Source organism: Oncorhynchus mykiss, chromosome 16 (genome assembly GCF_057628025.1).
Source record: "Oncorhynchus mykiss isolate SJ-2025 chromosome 16, ASM5762802v1, whole genome shotgun sequence".
Lineage (NCBI taxonomy): Eukaryota > Metazoa > Chordata > Actinopteri > Salmoniformes > Salmonidae > Oncorhynchus > Oncorhynchus mykiss.
The window spans coordinates 79,757,413-79,773,571 of NC_143037.1; the positions used below are offsets into that span (position 1 = coordinate 79,757,413).

Here is a 16,159-nt window from a genome sequence, read left to right on the forward strand (position 1 = left end):
ACTGCTGTAGGTATCTCCCCACCACTATAGTAGACAGCTGTATGTATCTCCTCACCACTACAGTAGACTGCTGTAGGTATCTCCTCACCACTATAGTAGACATCTGTAGGTATCTCCTCACCACTATAGTAGAGTTGTCGGTACCTCCTCACCACTATAGTAGACATCTGTAGGTATCTCCTCACCACTATAGTAGAGAGTTGTTGGTATCTCCTCACCACTACAGTAGACTGCTGTAGGTATCTCCCCACCACTACAGCTGTAGGTATCTCCTCACCACTATAGTAGACAGCTGTAGGTATCTCCTCAACACTATAGTAGACTGCTTTCCGTATCTCCTCACCACTACAGTAGACAGCTGTAGGTATCTCCTCACCACTACAGTAGACAGCTGTAGGTATCTCCTCACCATTTTAGTAGACAGCTGTAGGTATCTCCCCACCACTATAGTAGACTGCTTTCCGTATCTCCTCACCACTACAGTAGACAGCTGTAGGTATCTCCTCACCACTACAGTAGACAGCTGTAGGTATCTCCCCACCACTACAGTAGACAGCTGTAGGTATCTCCTCACCACTACAGTAGACTGCTGTAGGTATCTCCCCGCCACTACAGCTGTAGGTATCTCCTCACCACTATAGTAGACAGCTGTAGGTATCTCCTCACCACTACAGTAGACTGCTTTCCGTATCTCCTCACCACTACAGTAGACAGCTGTAGGTATCTCCTCGCCACTACAGTAGACAGCTGTAGGTATCTCCTCACCACTATAGTAGACAGCTGTAGGTATCTCCCCACCACTATAGTAGACTGCTTTCCGTATCTCCTCACCACTACAGTAGACAGCTGTAGGTATCTCCCCACCACTACAGTAGACTGCTGTAGGTATCTCCCCACCACTACAGCTGTAGGTATCTCCTCACCACTATAGTAGACAGCTGTAGGTATCTCCTCACCACTATAGTAGACTGGTTTCCGTATCTTCTCACCACTACAGTTGACAGCTGTAGATATCTCCTCCCCACTACAGTAGACAGCTGTAGGTATCTCCCCACCACTACAGTAGACAGCTCTAGGTATCTCCTCACCACTATAGTAGACTGCTGTAGGTATCTCCTCACCACAACAGTAGACAGCTGTAGGTATCTCCCCACCACTATAGTAGACTGCTTTCCGTATCTCCTCACCACTACAGCTGTAGGTATCTCCTCACCACTACAGTAGACACCTGTAGGTATCTCCTCACCACAACAGTAGACTGCTTTCTGTATCTCTTCACCACTACAGCTGTAGGTATCTCCTCACCACTATAGTAGACAGCTGTAGGTATCTCCCCACCACTACAGTAGGCAGCTGTAGGTATCTTCTCACCAATACAGCTGTAGGTATCTCCTCACCAATATAGTAGACAGCTGTAGGTATCTCCTCAACACTATAGTAGACTGCTTTCCGTATCTCCTCACCACTACAGTAGACAGCTGTAGGTATCTCCTCACCACTACAGTAGACAGCTGTAGGTATCTCCTCACCACTATAGTAGACAGCTGTAGGTATCTCCCCACCACTATAGTAGACTGCTTTCCGTATCTCCTCACCACTACAGTAGACAGCTGTAGGTATCTCCCCACCACTACAGTAGACAGCTGTAGGTATCTCCCCACCACTACAGTAGACAGCTGTAGGTATCTCCTCACCACTACAGTAGACTGCTGTAGGTATCTCCCCACCACTACAGCTGTAGGTATCTCCTCACCACTATAGTAGACAGCTGTAGGTATCTCCTCACCACTATAGTAGACAGCTGTAGGTATCTCCTCACCACTATAGTAGACTGGTTTCCGTATCTCCTCACCACTACAGTAGACAGCTGTAGGTATCTCCTCACCACTACAGTAGACTGCTGTAGGTATCTCCTCACCACTACAGTAGACAGCTGTAGGTATCTCCTCACCACTATAGTAGACAGCTGTAGATATCTCCTCAACACTATAGTAGACAGCTGGAGGTATCTCCCCACCACTACAGCTGTAGGTATCTCCTCACCACTATAGTAGGCAGCTGTAGGTATCTCCTCAACACTATAGTAGACTGCTTTCCGTATCTCCTCATCACTACAGTAGACAGCTGTAGGTATCTCCTCACCACTACAGTAGACAGCTGTAGGTATCTCCTCACCACTAAAGTAGACAGCTGTATGTATCTCCCCACCACTATAGTAGACTGCTTTCCGTATCTCCTCACCACTACAGTAGACAGCTGTAGGTATCTCCCCACCACTACAGTAGACAGCTGTAGGTATCTCCTCACCACTACAGTAGACTGCTGTAGGTATCTCCCCACCACTATAGTAGACAGCTGTATGTATCTCCTCCCCACTACAGTAGACTGCTGTAGGTATCTCCCCACCACTACAGCTGTAGGTATCTCCTCACCACTATAGTAGACAGCTGTAGGTATCTCCTCACCACTATAGTAGACTGTTTTCCATATATCCTCACCACTACAGTAGACAGCTGTAGGTATCTCCCCACCACTACAGTAGACTGCTGTAGGTATCTCCCCACCACTATAGTAGACTGCTGTAGGTATCTCCCCACCACTATAGTAGACAGCTGTATGTATCTCCTCCCCACTACAGTAGACTGCTGTAGGTATCTCCTCACCACTATAGTAGACATCTGTAGGTATCTCCTCACCACTATAGTAGAGTTGTCAGTACCTCCTCACCACTATAGTAGACATCTGTAGGTATCTCCTCACCACTATAGTAGAGAGTTGTTGGTATCTCCTCACCACTATAGTAGACATCTGTAGGTATCTCCTCACCACTATAGTAGACTGCTTTCCGTATCTCCTCACCACTACAGTAGACAGCTGTAGGTATCTCCTCACCACTACAGTAGACTGCTGTAGGTATCTCCCCACCACTACAGTAGACTGCTGTAGGTATCTCCTCACCACTACAGTAGACTGCTGTAGGTATCTCCCCACCACTACAGCTGTAGGTATCTCCTCACCACTATAGTAGACAGCTGTAGGTATCTCCTCACCACTATAGTAGACTGTTTTCCATATATCCTCACCACTATAGTAGACAGCTGTAGGTATCTCCCCACCACTACAGTAGACTGCTGTAGGTATCTCCCCACCACTATAGTAGACTGCTGTAGGTATCTCCCCACCACTATAGTAGACAGCTGTATGTATCTCCTCCCCACTACAGTAGACTGCTGTAAGTATCTCCTCACCACTATAGTAGACATCTGTAGGTATCTCCTCACCACTATAGTAGAGTTGTCGGTACCTCCTCACCACTATAGTAGACATCTGTAGGTATCTCCTCACCACTATAGTAGAGAGTTGTTGGTATCTCCTCACCACTATAGTAGACATCTGTAGGTATCTCCTCACCACTATAGTAGACTGCTTTCCGTATCTCCTCACCACTACAGTAGACAGCTGTAGGTATCTCCTCACCACTACAGTAGACTGCTGTAGGTATCTCCCCACCACTATAGTAGACAGCTGTATGTATCTCCTCAACACTACAGTAGACTGCTGTAGGTATCTCCTCACCACTATAGTAGACATCTGTAGGTATCTCCTCACCACTATAGTAGAGTTGTCGGTACCTCCTCACCACTATAGTAGACATCTGTAGGTATCTCCTCACCACTATAGTAGAGAGTTGTTGGTATCTCCTCACCACTATAGTAGACATCTGTAGGTATCTCCTCACCACTATAGTAGAGTTGTTGGTATCTCCTCACCACTATAGTAGACAGCTGTAGGTATCTCCTCACCACTATAGTAGAGAGTTGTTGGTATCTCCTCACCACTATAGTAGACATCTGTAGGTATCTCCTCACCACTATAGTAGAGTTGTTGGTATCTCCTCACCACTATAGTAGACATCTGTAGGTATCTCCTCACCACTATAGTAGACAGCTGGAGGTATCTCCCCACCACTACAGCTGTAGGTATCTCCTCACCACTATAGTAGGCAGCTGTAGGTATCTCCTCAACACTATAGTAGACTGCTTTCCGTATCTCCTCATCACTACAGTAGACAGCTGTAGGTATCTCCTCACCACTACAGTAGACAGCTGTAGGTATCTCCTCACCACTAAAGTAGACAGCTGTATGTATCTCCCCACCACTATAGTAGACTGCTTTCCGTATCTCCTCACCACTACAGTAGACAGCTGTAGGTATCTCCCCACCACTACAGTAGACAGCTGTAGGTATCTCCTCACCACTACAGTAGACTGCTGTAGGTATCTCCCCACCACTATAGTAGACAGCTGTATGTATCTCCTCCCCACTACAGTAGACTGCTGTAGGTATCTCCCCACCACTACAGCTGTAGGTATCTCCTCACCACTATAGTAGACAGCTGTAGGTATCTCCTCACCACTATAGTAGACAGCTGTAGGTATCTCCCCACCACTATAGTAGACAGCTGTATGTATCTCCTCCCCACTACAGTAGACTGCTGTAGGTATCTCCTCACCACTATAGTAGACATCTGTAGGTATCTCCTCACCACTATAGTAGAGTTGTCAGTACCTCCTCACCACTATAGTAGACATCTGTAGGTATCTCCTCACCACTATAGTAGAGAGTTGTTGGTATCTCCTCACCACTATAGTAGACATCTGTAGGTATCTCCTCACCACTATAGTAGACTGCTTTCCGTATCTCCTCACCACTACAGTAGACAGCTGTAGGTATCTCCTCACCACTACAGTAGACTGCTGTAGGTATCTCCTCACCACTACAGTAGACTGCTGTAGGTATCTCCCCACCACTACAGTAGACTGCTGTAGGTATCTCCTCACCACTACAGTAGACTGCTGTAGGTATCTCCCCACCACTACAGCTGTAGGTATCTCCTCACCACTATAGTAGACAGCTGTAGGTATCTCCTCACCACTATAGTAGACTGTTTTCCATATATCCTCACCACTACAGTAGACAGCTGTAGGTATCTCCCCACCACTACAGTAGACTGCTGTAGGTATCTCCCCACCACTATAGTAGACTGCTGTAGGTATCTCCCCACCACTATAGTAGACAGCTGTATGTATCTCCTCCCCACTACAGTAGACTGCTGTAGGTATCTCCTCACCACTATAGTAGACATCTGTAGGTATCTCCTCACCACTATAGTAGAGTTGTTGGTATCTCCTCACCACTATAGTAGACAGCTGTAGGTATCTCCTCACCACTATAGTAGAGAGTTGTTGGTATCTCCTCACCACTATAGTAGACATCTGTAGGTATCTCCTCACCACTATAGTAGAGTTGTTGGTATCTCCTCACCACTATAGTAGACATCTGTAGGTATCTCCTCACCACTATAGTAGACAGCTGGAGGTATCTCCCCACCACTACAGCTGTAGGTATCTCCTCACCACTATAGTAGGCAGCTGTAGGTATCTCCTCAACACTATAGTAGACTGCTTTCCGTATCTCCTCATCACTACAGTAGACAGCTGTAGGTATCTCCTCACCACTACAGTAGACAGCTGTAGGTATCTCCTCACCACTAAAGTAGACAGCTGTATGTATCTCCCCACCACTATAGTAGACTGCTTTCCGTATCTCCTCACCACTACAGTAGACAGCTGTAGGTATCTCCCCACCACTACAGTAGACAGCTGTAGGTATCTCCTCACCACTACAGTAGACTGCTGTAGGTATCTCCCCACCACTATAGTAGACAGCTGTATGTATCTCCTCCCCACTACAGTAGACTGCTGTAGGTATCTCCCCACCACTACAGCTGTAGGTATCTCCTCACCACTATAGTAGACAGCTGTAGGTATCTCCTCACCACTATAGTAGACAGCTGTAGGTATCTCCCCACCACTATAGTAGACAGCTGTATGTATCTCCTCCCCACTACAGTAGACTGCTGTAGGTATCTCCTCACCACTATAGTAGACATCTGTAGGTATCTCCTCACCACTATAGTAGAGTTGTCAGTACCTCCTCACCACTATAGTAGACATCTGTAGGTATCTCCTCACCACTATAGTAGAGAGTTGTTGGTATCTCCTCACCACTATAGTAGACATCTGTAGGTATCTCCTCACCACTATAGTAGACTGCTTTCCGTATCTCCTCACCACTACAGTAGACAGCTGTAGGTATCTCCTCACCACTACAGTAGACTGCTGTAGGTATCTCCTCACCACTACAGTAGACTGCTGTAGGTATCTCCCCACCACTACAGTAGACTGCTGTAGGTATCTCCTCACCACTACAGTAGACTGCTGTAGGTATCTCCCCACCACTACAGCTGTAGGTATCTCCTCACCACTATAGTAGACAGCTGTAGGTATCTCCTCACCACTATAGTAGACTGTTTTCCATATATCCTCACCACTACAGTAGACAGCTGTAGGTATCTCCCCACCACTACAGTAGACTGCTGTAGGTATCTCCCCACCACTATAGTAGACTGCTGTAGGTATCTCCCCACCACTATAGTAGACAGCTGTATGTATCTCCTCCCCACTACAGTAGACTGCTGTAGGTATCTCCTCACCACTATAGTAGACATCTGTAGGTATCTCCTCACCACTATAGTAGAGTTGTCGGTACCTCCTCACCACTATAGTAGACATCTGTAGGTATCTCCTCACCACTATAGTAGAGAGTTGTTGGTATCTCCTCACCACTATAGTAGACATCTGTAGGTATCTCCTCACCACTATAGTAGACTGCTTTCCGTATCTCCTCACCACTACAGTAGACAGCTGTAGGTATCTCCTCACCACTACAGTAGACTGCTGTAGGTATCTCCCCACCACTATAGTAGACAGCTGTATGTATCTCCTCACCACTACAGTAGACTGCTGTAGGTATCTCCTCACCACTATAGTAGACATCTGTAGGTATCTCCTCACCACTATAGTAGAGTTGTCGGTACCTCCTCACCACTATAGTAGACATCTGTAGGTATCTCCTCACCACTATAGTAGAGAGTTGTTGGTATCTCCTCACCACTATAGTAGACATCTGTAGGTATCTCCTCACCACTATAGTAGAGTTGTTGGTATCTCCTCACCACTATAGTAGACAGCTGTAGGTATCTCCTCACCACTATAGTAGAGAGTTGTTGGTATCTCCTCACCACTATAGTAGACATCTGTAGGTATCTCCTCACCACTATAGTAGAGTTGTTGGTATCTCCTCACCACTATAGTAGACATCTGTAGGTATCTCCTCACCACTATAGTAGAGTTGTTGGTATCTCCTCACCACTATAGTAGACAGCTGTAGGAAAGCGAAGCCCCGGTTGAGTTGTGTCTGCTTATCTTTGATCAGTCGAACATTCGAAGGGGACAGAGTAGCGAAGGGAGACAGAGTGGACAGGATGGACTCCAGGGAGGTATGGGGACCCAGGTTCCTCAGGATCAGAGCTGGAGAGAAGAGAGAGAACATTAGAAGGAGACAGAGTAGCGAAGGGAGACAGAGTGGACAGGATGGACTCCAGAGACGTATGGGGACCTCAGGATCAGAGCTGGAGGTGGGAGAGATTGATGAATTGATGTATTAATAGATGTATTGGTTGATTGATGTATGATATAAACTCTGTAAAAATCCAAATCATTGTAAAAGGTTTAAACACTGTTTTCTATGGTTGTTCTATGAACCATAAACAATGAATTAATGAACATGCACCTGTGGAACGGTTGTTAAGACACTAACAGCTTACAGACGATAGGCAATTAAGGTCACAGTTATGAAAACTTAGGACACTAAAGAGGCCTTTCTACTGACTCTGGAAAAACACTAAAAGAAAGATGCCCAGGGTTCCTGCTCATCTGCGTGAACGTACCTTAGGCTTAGCTGCAAGGAGGCATGAGGACTGCAGATATGGCCAGGAAGGACGCCTACATCTTTATTTATCTGTTATTTTACCAAGTAAGTTGACTGAGGACATATTCTCTTTCACAGCAACGTCCTGGGGAATAGTTACAGGGGAGAGGAGGGGGATGAATGAGCCAATTGTAAACTTTGTAGTTACTGAGTGTATTGATACACACTGATAGCCTGGTTCCTCTCTAGGTTTCTTCCTAGGTTTTGGCCTTTTCTAGGGAGTTTTTCCTAGCCACCGTGCTTCTACACCTGCATTGCTTGCTGTTTGGGGTTTTAGGCTGGGTTTCTGTACAGCACTTTGAGATATCAGCTGATGTACGAAGGGCTTTAATAAATACATTTGATTTGATTTGATTTTTGATTTGCATCCAAAGTGTAATTAATAACTTCACCATGCTCAAAAGGATATTCAAATGTCTGTTTTTTATTTATTTATACCCATATACCAATAGGTACCCTTCTTCGCGAGGCATTGGAGAGCCTCCCAGATAATTATTCCACTTTGACATTATGGGGTATTGTAGTGTCATTGGCCTACACACATCTCAATTTAACCCATTTTAAATGTATTTCACTTGCTTTGTAAACATATGTTTCCCATGCCGATAATGAATTGACTGAATAAATATATTGAGAGTGAGATAGAGAGAGTTGGACTCACTGTCGTTGGCCACCTCAGGCTGTTGTGTGTTAGTTGCCCCGGCCTTGGTGAGGGCAGTAGAGGTGGCAGCAGCAGGCTGGTAAAGGGCATGGAGGGGCAGTAATCCCTGGGCACCATCCATCTGATGCACCCCCAGGGGTAACTCCCTCAGCTGGGGCAGTTTCAGCTCTGCCTCTGGAGGTAAGACACAGAGTGAGATATCTGCCGGGAGGCAGCCCATTTGGGGGGGACAGGGTTTGCCATTTTACAACAATTTTATTGGTTACATTTCGCTCAATCAAATCAAGACCGACAGTGTTACATTTAACACGAGTGTCTATATGGTTCCACACTTTTCAGCAGAAATATAACTCCTTTTCAGCAGAAATATAACTCCTTTTCAGCAGAAATATAACTAATTTTCAGTGCGGCTTTCCGGACACCCCTGCTTTTCAGTGTTCAATTAACACACTGTTTAGTGTAGAGCCTCGTTTGCATATTTCCCAGAATGCCTTGTCTTTTGAGTGAATTGTAAAGTTACCAGCCAAGACTGTATTTGTTAGTGATAGAGACATGGCTATTGTAGTCTTCCATTGTCACTCCTGTGGCCTTCACCAAGTGAGATCCTAAGCGGGGAAAAAAAAAATCTAACTTTATTCGTCACATGCTTCGTAAAACAAAACAAAAAATAATAGAACAATTAAAAAAGAATAACACAAGGAATATATACACATTGAGTAGCGATAACTTGGTTCAAAACACAGGGTACCAGTACCAAATAGATGAGCAGGGACTACTAGGTAATTGAGATAGAGTGGGGCAAAAAAGTATTTAGTCAGCCACCAATTGTGCAAGTTCTCCCACTTAAAAAGATGAGAGAGGCCTGTAATTTTCATCATAGGTACACTTCAACTATGACAAACAAAATGAGAAGAAAAAAAATCCAGAAAATCACATTGTAGGATTTTTAATGAATTTATTTGCAAATTATGGTGGAAAATAAGTATTTGGTCAATAACAAAAGTTTATCTCAATACTTTATATACCCTTTGTTGGCAATGACAGAGGTCAAATGTTTTCTGTAAGTCTTCACAAGGTTTTCACACACTGTTGCTGGTATTTTGGCCCATTCCTCCATGCAGATCTCCTCTAGAGCAGTGATGTTTTGGGTAATTACGAGGTAATTGAGATAAATATGTACATGTAGTTAGGGATAAAGTGACGGGTCAACAGGATACAGAGCATTCGGAAACTATTCGCACCCTTTCACATATTCAACATTTTGTTACGTTACAGCCTTGTTCTAAAAATGGATTAAAAAGAAAATGTGCATCAATCTACACACACTATCCCATAATGACAAAGCAAAAACAGGTTAAGACATTTTTGCAAATGTATTTATTTATTTATTATTTATTTATCTTGAGATAAATCAGATTCAGACTGAAGGGTGTAATGCAGTAGGGAGTTGTAGTTTCTCTAGAGATAAATCAGATCCAGCCTGGAGGGTTTGCTGCAGTAGGGAGTTGTAGTTTCTCTAGAGATAAATCAGATCCAGCCTGGAGGGTTTGATGCAGTAGGGAGTTGTAGTTTCTCTAGAGATAAATCAGATCCAGCCTGGAGGGTTTGATGCAGTAGGGAGTTGTAGTTTCTCTAGAGATAAATCAGATCCAGCCTGAACTGTGATGAAGTAGGGAGTTGTAGTTTCTCTAGAGATAAATCACATCCAGCCTGAACTGTGATGTAGTAGGGAGTTGTAGTTTCTCTAGAGATAAATCACATCCAGCCTGAACTGTGATGTAGTAGGGAGTTGTAGTTTCTCTAGAGATAAATCACATCCAGCCTGAACTGTGAGTTGTAGTTTACATAACCTAAGTGATAATTGGTATTCAGCAGCCATAAAGCCTTATTACTTTGAAGAACTACTAAAATAGTGATTGTGTCAAACAGCAGCTCTATAGAAATGAGATGACTTGGAAATAAATAAAGAAATAAAATAAAACAAAATCTACAACTATAACCAGTCTCAACCATTACAGTAACCAGTCACTACCACTACTATAACCAGTCACTACCACTAATATAACCAGTCACTACCACTAATATAACCAGTCACTACCACTAATATAACCAGTCACTACCACTAATATAACCAGTCACTACCACTACTATAACCAGTCACTACCACTACTATAACTATAACCAGTCTCAACCATTACAGTAACCAGTCACTACCACTACTATAACCAGTCACTACCACTAATATAACCAGTCACTACCACTAATATAACCAGTCACTACCACTAATATAACCAGTCACTACCACTACTATAACCAGTCACTACCACTACTATAACTATAACCAGTCTCAACCATTACAGTAACCAGTCACTACCACTAATATAACCAGTCACTACCACTAATATAACCAGTCACTACCACGACCACAAGTATAACCAGTCACTACCACTACTATAACCAGTCACTACCACTAATATAACCAGTCACTACCACGACCACAAGTATAACCAGTCACTACCATTACAGTAACCAGTCACTACCACTACTATAACCAGTCTCAACCATTACAGTAACCAGTCACTACCACTACTATAACCAGTCACTAACACAAATATAACCAGTCACTACCACTACTAGAACTATAACCAGTCACTACCACTACTATAACCAGTCACTACCACAACTATAACCAGTCACTACCACTACTATAACCAGTCTCAACCATTACAGTAACCAGTCACTACCACTACTATAACCAGTCTCAACCATTACAGTAACCAGTCACTACCACTACTATAACCAGTCACTAACACAAATATAACCAGTCACTACCACTACTAGAACTATAACCAGTCACTACCACTACTATAACCAGTCACTACCACAACTATAACCAGTCACTACCACTACTATAACCAGTCACTACCACAACTATAACCAGTCACTACCACAACTATAACCAGTCACTACCACAACTATAACCAGTCACTACCACTACTAGAACTATAACCAGTCACTACCATTACTATAACCAGTCACTACCACTACTATAACCAGTCACTACCACTACTATAACCAGTCACTACCACAACCACAACTATAACCAGTCACTACCACAACTATAACCAGTCTCAACCATTACAGTAACCAGTCACTACCACAACCACAACTATAACCAGTCACTACCACTACTATAACCAGTCACTACCACAACTATAACCAGTCACTACCACTGTCACTACCACTACTATAACTATAACCGGTCACTACCACTACTATAACTATAACCAGTCACTACCACTACCACTACTATAACCAGTCTCAACCATTACAGTAACCAGTCACTACCACTACTATAACCAGTCACTAACACAAATATAACCAGTCACTACCACTACTAGAACTATAACCAGTCACTACCACTACTATAACCAGTCACTACCACAACTATAACCAGTCACTACCACTACTATAACCAGTCACTACCACTACTATAACCAGTCACTACCACAACCACAACTATAACCAGTCACTACCACAACTATAACCAGTCTCAACCATTACAGTAACCAGTCACTACCACAACCACAACTATAACCAGTCACTACCACTACTATAACCAGTCACTACCACAACTATAACCAGTCACTACCACTATCACTACCACTACTATAACTATAACCGGTCACTACCACTACTATAACTATAACCAGTCACTACCACTACCACTACTATAACCAGTCTCAACCATTACAGTAACCAGTCACTACCACTACTATAACCAGTCACTAACACAAATATAACCAGTCACTACCACTACTAGAACTATAACCAGTCACTACCACTACTATAACCAGTCACTACCACAACTATAACCAGTCACTACCACTACTATAACCAGTCACTACCACTACTATAACCAGTCACTACCACTACTATAACCAGTCTCAACCATTACAGTAACCAGTCACTACCACTACTATAACCAGTCTCAACCATTACAGTAACCAGTCACTACCACTACTATAACCAGTCACTAACACAAATATAACCAGTCACTACCACTACTAGAACTATAACCAGTCACTACCACTACTATAACCAGTCACTACCACAACTATAACCAGTCACTACCACTACTATAACCAGTCACTACCACAACTATAACCAGTCACTACCACAACTATAACCAGTCACTACCACAACTATAACCAGTCACTACCACTACTAGAACTATAACCAGTCACTACCATTACTATAACCAGTCACTACCACTACTATAACCAGTCACTACCACAACCACAACTATAACCAGTCACTACCACAACTATAACCAGTCTCAACCATTACAGTAACCAGTCACTACCACAACCACAACTATAACCAGTCACTACCACTACTATAACCAGTCACTACCACAACTATAACCAGTCACTACCACTGTCACTACCACTACTATAACTATAACCGGTCACTACCACTACCACAACTATAACCAGTCACTACCACTGTCACTACCACTACTATAACTATAACCGGTCACTACCACTACTATAACTATAACCAGTCACTACCACTACTATAACTATAACCAGTCACTACCACTACTATAACTATAACCAGTCACTACCACTACCATGACTATAACCAGTCTCAACCATTACAGTAACCAGTCACTACCACTACCACTACTATAACCAGTCACTACCACTACTATAACCAGTCACTACCACAACTATAACCAGTCACTACCACTGTCACTACCACTACTATAACTATAACCGGTCACTACCACTACTATAACTATAACCAGTCACTACCACTACCACTACTATAACCAGCCACTACCACTACTATAACCAGTCACTACCACTACTATAACCAGTCACTACCACTACTATAACTATAACCAGTCACTACCACTACTATAACTATAACCAGTCACTACCACTACTATAACTATAACCAGACACTACCACTACTATAACTGTAACAAGTCACTACCACTACCACTACTATAACCAGTCACTACCACTACTATAACTATAACCAGTCACTACCACTACTATAACTATAACCAGACACTACCACTACTATAACTATAACCAGTCACTACCACTACTATAACTATAACCAGTCACTACCACTACTATAACTGTAACCAGTCACTACCACTACTATAACTATAACCAGTCACTACCACTACTATAACCAGTCACTACCACTACTATAACTATAACCAGTCACTAGCACTACCACTACTATAACTGTAACCAGTCACTACCACTACTATAACTATAACCAGTCACTAGCACTACCACTACTATAACCAGTCACTACCACTACTATAACTATAACCAGTCACTACCACTACTATAACTATAACCAGTCACTACCACTACTATAACTATAACCAGTCACTACCACTACTATAACCAGTCACTACCACTACTATAACCAGTCACTACCACTACTATAACTATAACCAGTTATTTCCACTACTATAACTATAACCAGTTATTTCCACTACCACTACTATAACCAGTCACAACCACTACTATAACTATAACCAGTCACTACCACTACTATAACCAGTCACTACCACCACTATAACTATAACCATTCACTACCACTACTATAACTATAACCAGTCACTACCACTACTATAACCAGTCACTACCACCACTATAACTATAACCAGTCACTACCACTACTATAACTATAACCAGTCACTACCACTACTATAACTATAACCAGTCACTACCACTACTATAACCAGTCACTACCACTACTATAACTATAACCAGTCACTACCACTACTATAACCAGTCACTACCACTACTATAACCAGACACTACCACTACTATAACCAGACACTACCACTACTATAACTATAACCAGACACTACCACTACTATAACCAGTCACTACCACTACTATAACCAGTCACTACCACTACTATAACCAGACACTACCACTACTATAACCAGACACTACCACTACTATAACTATAACCAGTCACTACCACTACTATAACCAGTCACTACCACTACTATAACTATAACCAGTCACTAAGACTACTATAACCAGTCACTACCACCACTATAACTATAACCAGTCACTACCACTACTATAACTATAACCAGTCACTACCACTACTATAACTATAACCAGTCACTACCACTACTACAACTATAACCAGTCACTACCACTACTATAACTATAACCAGACACTACCACTACTATAACTATAACCAGACACTACCACTACTATAACTATAACCAGACACTACCACTACTATAACTATAACCAGTCACTACCACCACTATAACTATAACCAGTCACTACCACTACTATAACCAGTCACTACCACTACTATAACCAGTCACTACCACTACTATAACCAGTCACTACCACTACTATAACTATAACCAGACACTACCACTACTATAACTATAACCAGTCACTACCACTACTATAACTATAACCAGTCACTACCACTACTATAACTATAACCAGACACTACCACTACTATAACTTATTTTAAAACCAGGAATACTTTAAAACAGCTATCAAACATACCACATTTTCTTCAGGACCACAACTAAGGCCAAAAAGAGATTGTATTTGAAAAGAACATGAGCAGGAGATGCACTGAGGTTCTTAATGCAGCTGGTTGCCACGCCAGATACTGACTGTTTCATACCTTGGTGGCCTCGCCAGATACTGAGTGTTTCATACCTTGGTGGCCTCGCCAGATACTGATTGTTTCATACCTTGGTGGCCTCGCCAGATACTGAGTGTGTCATACCTTGGTGGCCTCACCAGATACTGACTGTTTCATACCTTGGTGGCCTCGCCAGATACTGACTGTTTCATACCTTGGTGGCCTCGCCAGATACTGAGTGTTTCATACCTTGGTGGCCTCGCCAGATACTGACTGTTTCATACCTTGGTGGCCACGCCAGATACTGACTGTATCATACCTTGGTGGCCACGCCAGATACTGACTGTTTCATACCTTGGTGGCCACGCCAGATACTGACTGTTTCATACCTTGGTGGCCACGCCAGATACTGACTGTTTCATACCTTGGTGGCCTCACCAGATACTGACTGTTTCATATCTTGGTGGCCTCGCCAGATACTGACTGTTTCATACCTTGGTGGCCACGCCAGATACTGACTGTTTCATACCTTGGTGGCCACGCCAGATACTGAGTGTTTCATACCTTGGTGGCCTCACCAGATACTGAGTGTTTCATACCTTGGTGGCCTCACCAGATACTGACTGTTTCATACCTTGACGACATTGAGACACGATCACGGGGACACTAAACCCACTCCCTCCTCCAAAATCGATGACTATTTTTTATGAAAAACTTTAGTCTCCCAGGCCACCTGTTGCCAACGCCTAAACGACCTCAACTGGAACAACCATTTCAGTAACGGGTGCAACATGTTCAAGTAACAGATTTAATTTGTTTAGATTTATTTGTATTTTATTTCAGTAGCATTAGATTAATTCAAGCACATGCAAAAACATAGATATTGAAACAATAAAATAAAAAAATCTACCTGCAATAGAGCATGCTGGGAAATATGA

At 43.0% G+C, this 16,159-nt stretch overlaps 1 protein-coding gene across 8 annotated transcripts in view; it reads right to left on the reverse strand.

Moving 5' to 3' along the window:
- The window catches only part of LOC110492709 (RNA-binding protein 10), a 122,072-nt gene that overhangs the window by 82,234 nt on the left and 23,679 nt on the right, over positions 1-16,159 (reverse strand). For 7 of the 8 annotated variants that reach the window (XR_016487062.1, XR_016487061.1, XM_090201666.1 and 4 more), the window contains 2 exons: positions 8,555-8,728; positions 7,273-7,433 (listed from right to left, as the gene is read on the reverse strand). Coding sequence is in view for 6 of the 8 variants with exons in the window: in XM_090201666.1 (XP_090057792.1) it covers positions 7,273-7,433; positions 8,555-8,728 (335 nt within the window). In the remaining 2 variants the exon portion in view is untranslated. The other variant, XM_090201669.1, reaches the window with a different exon arrangement.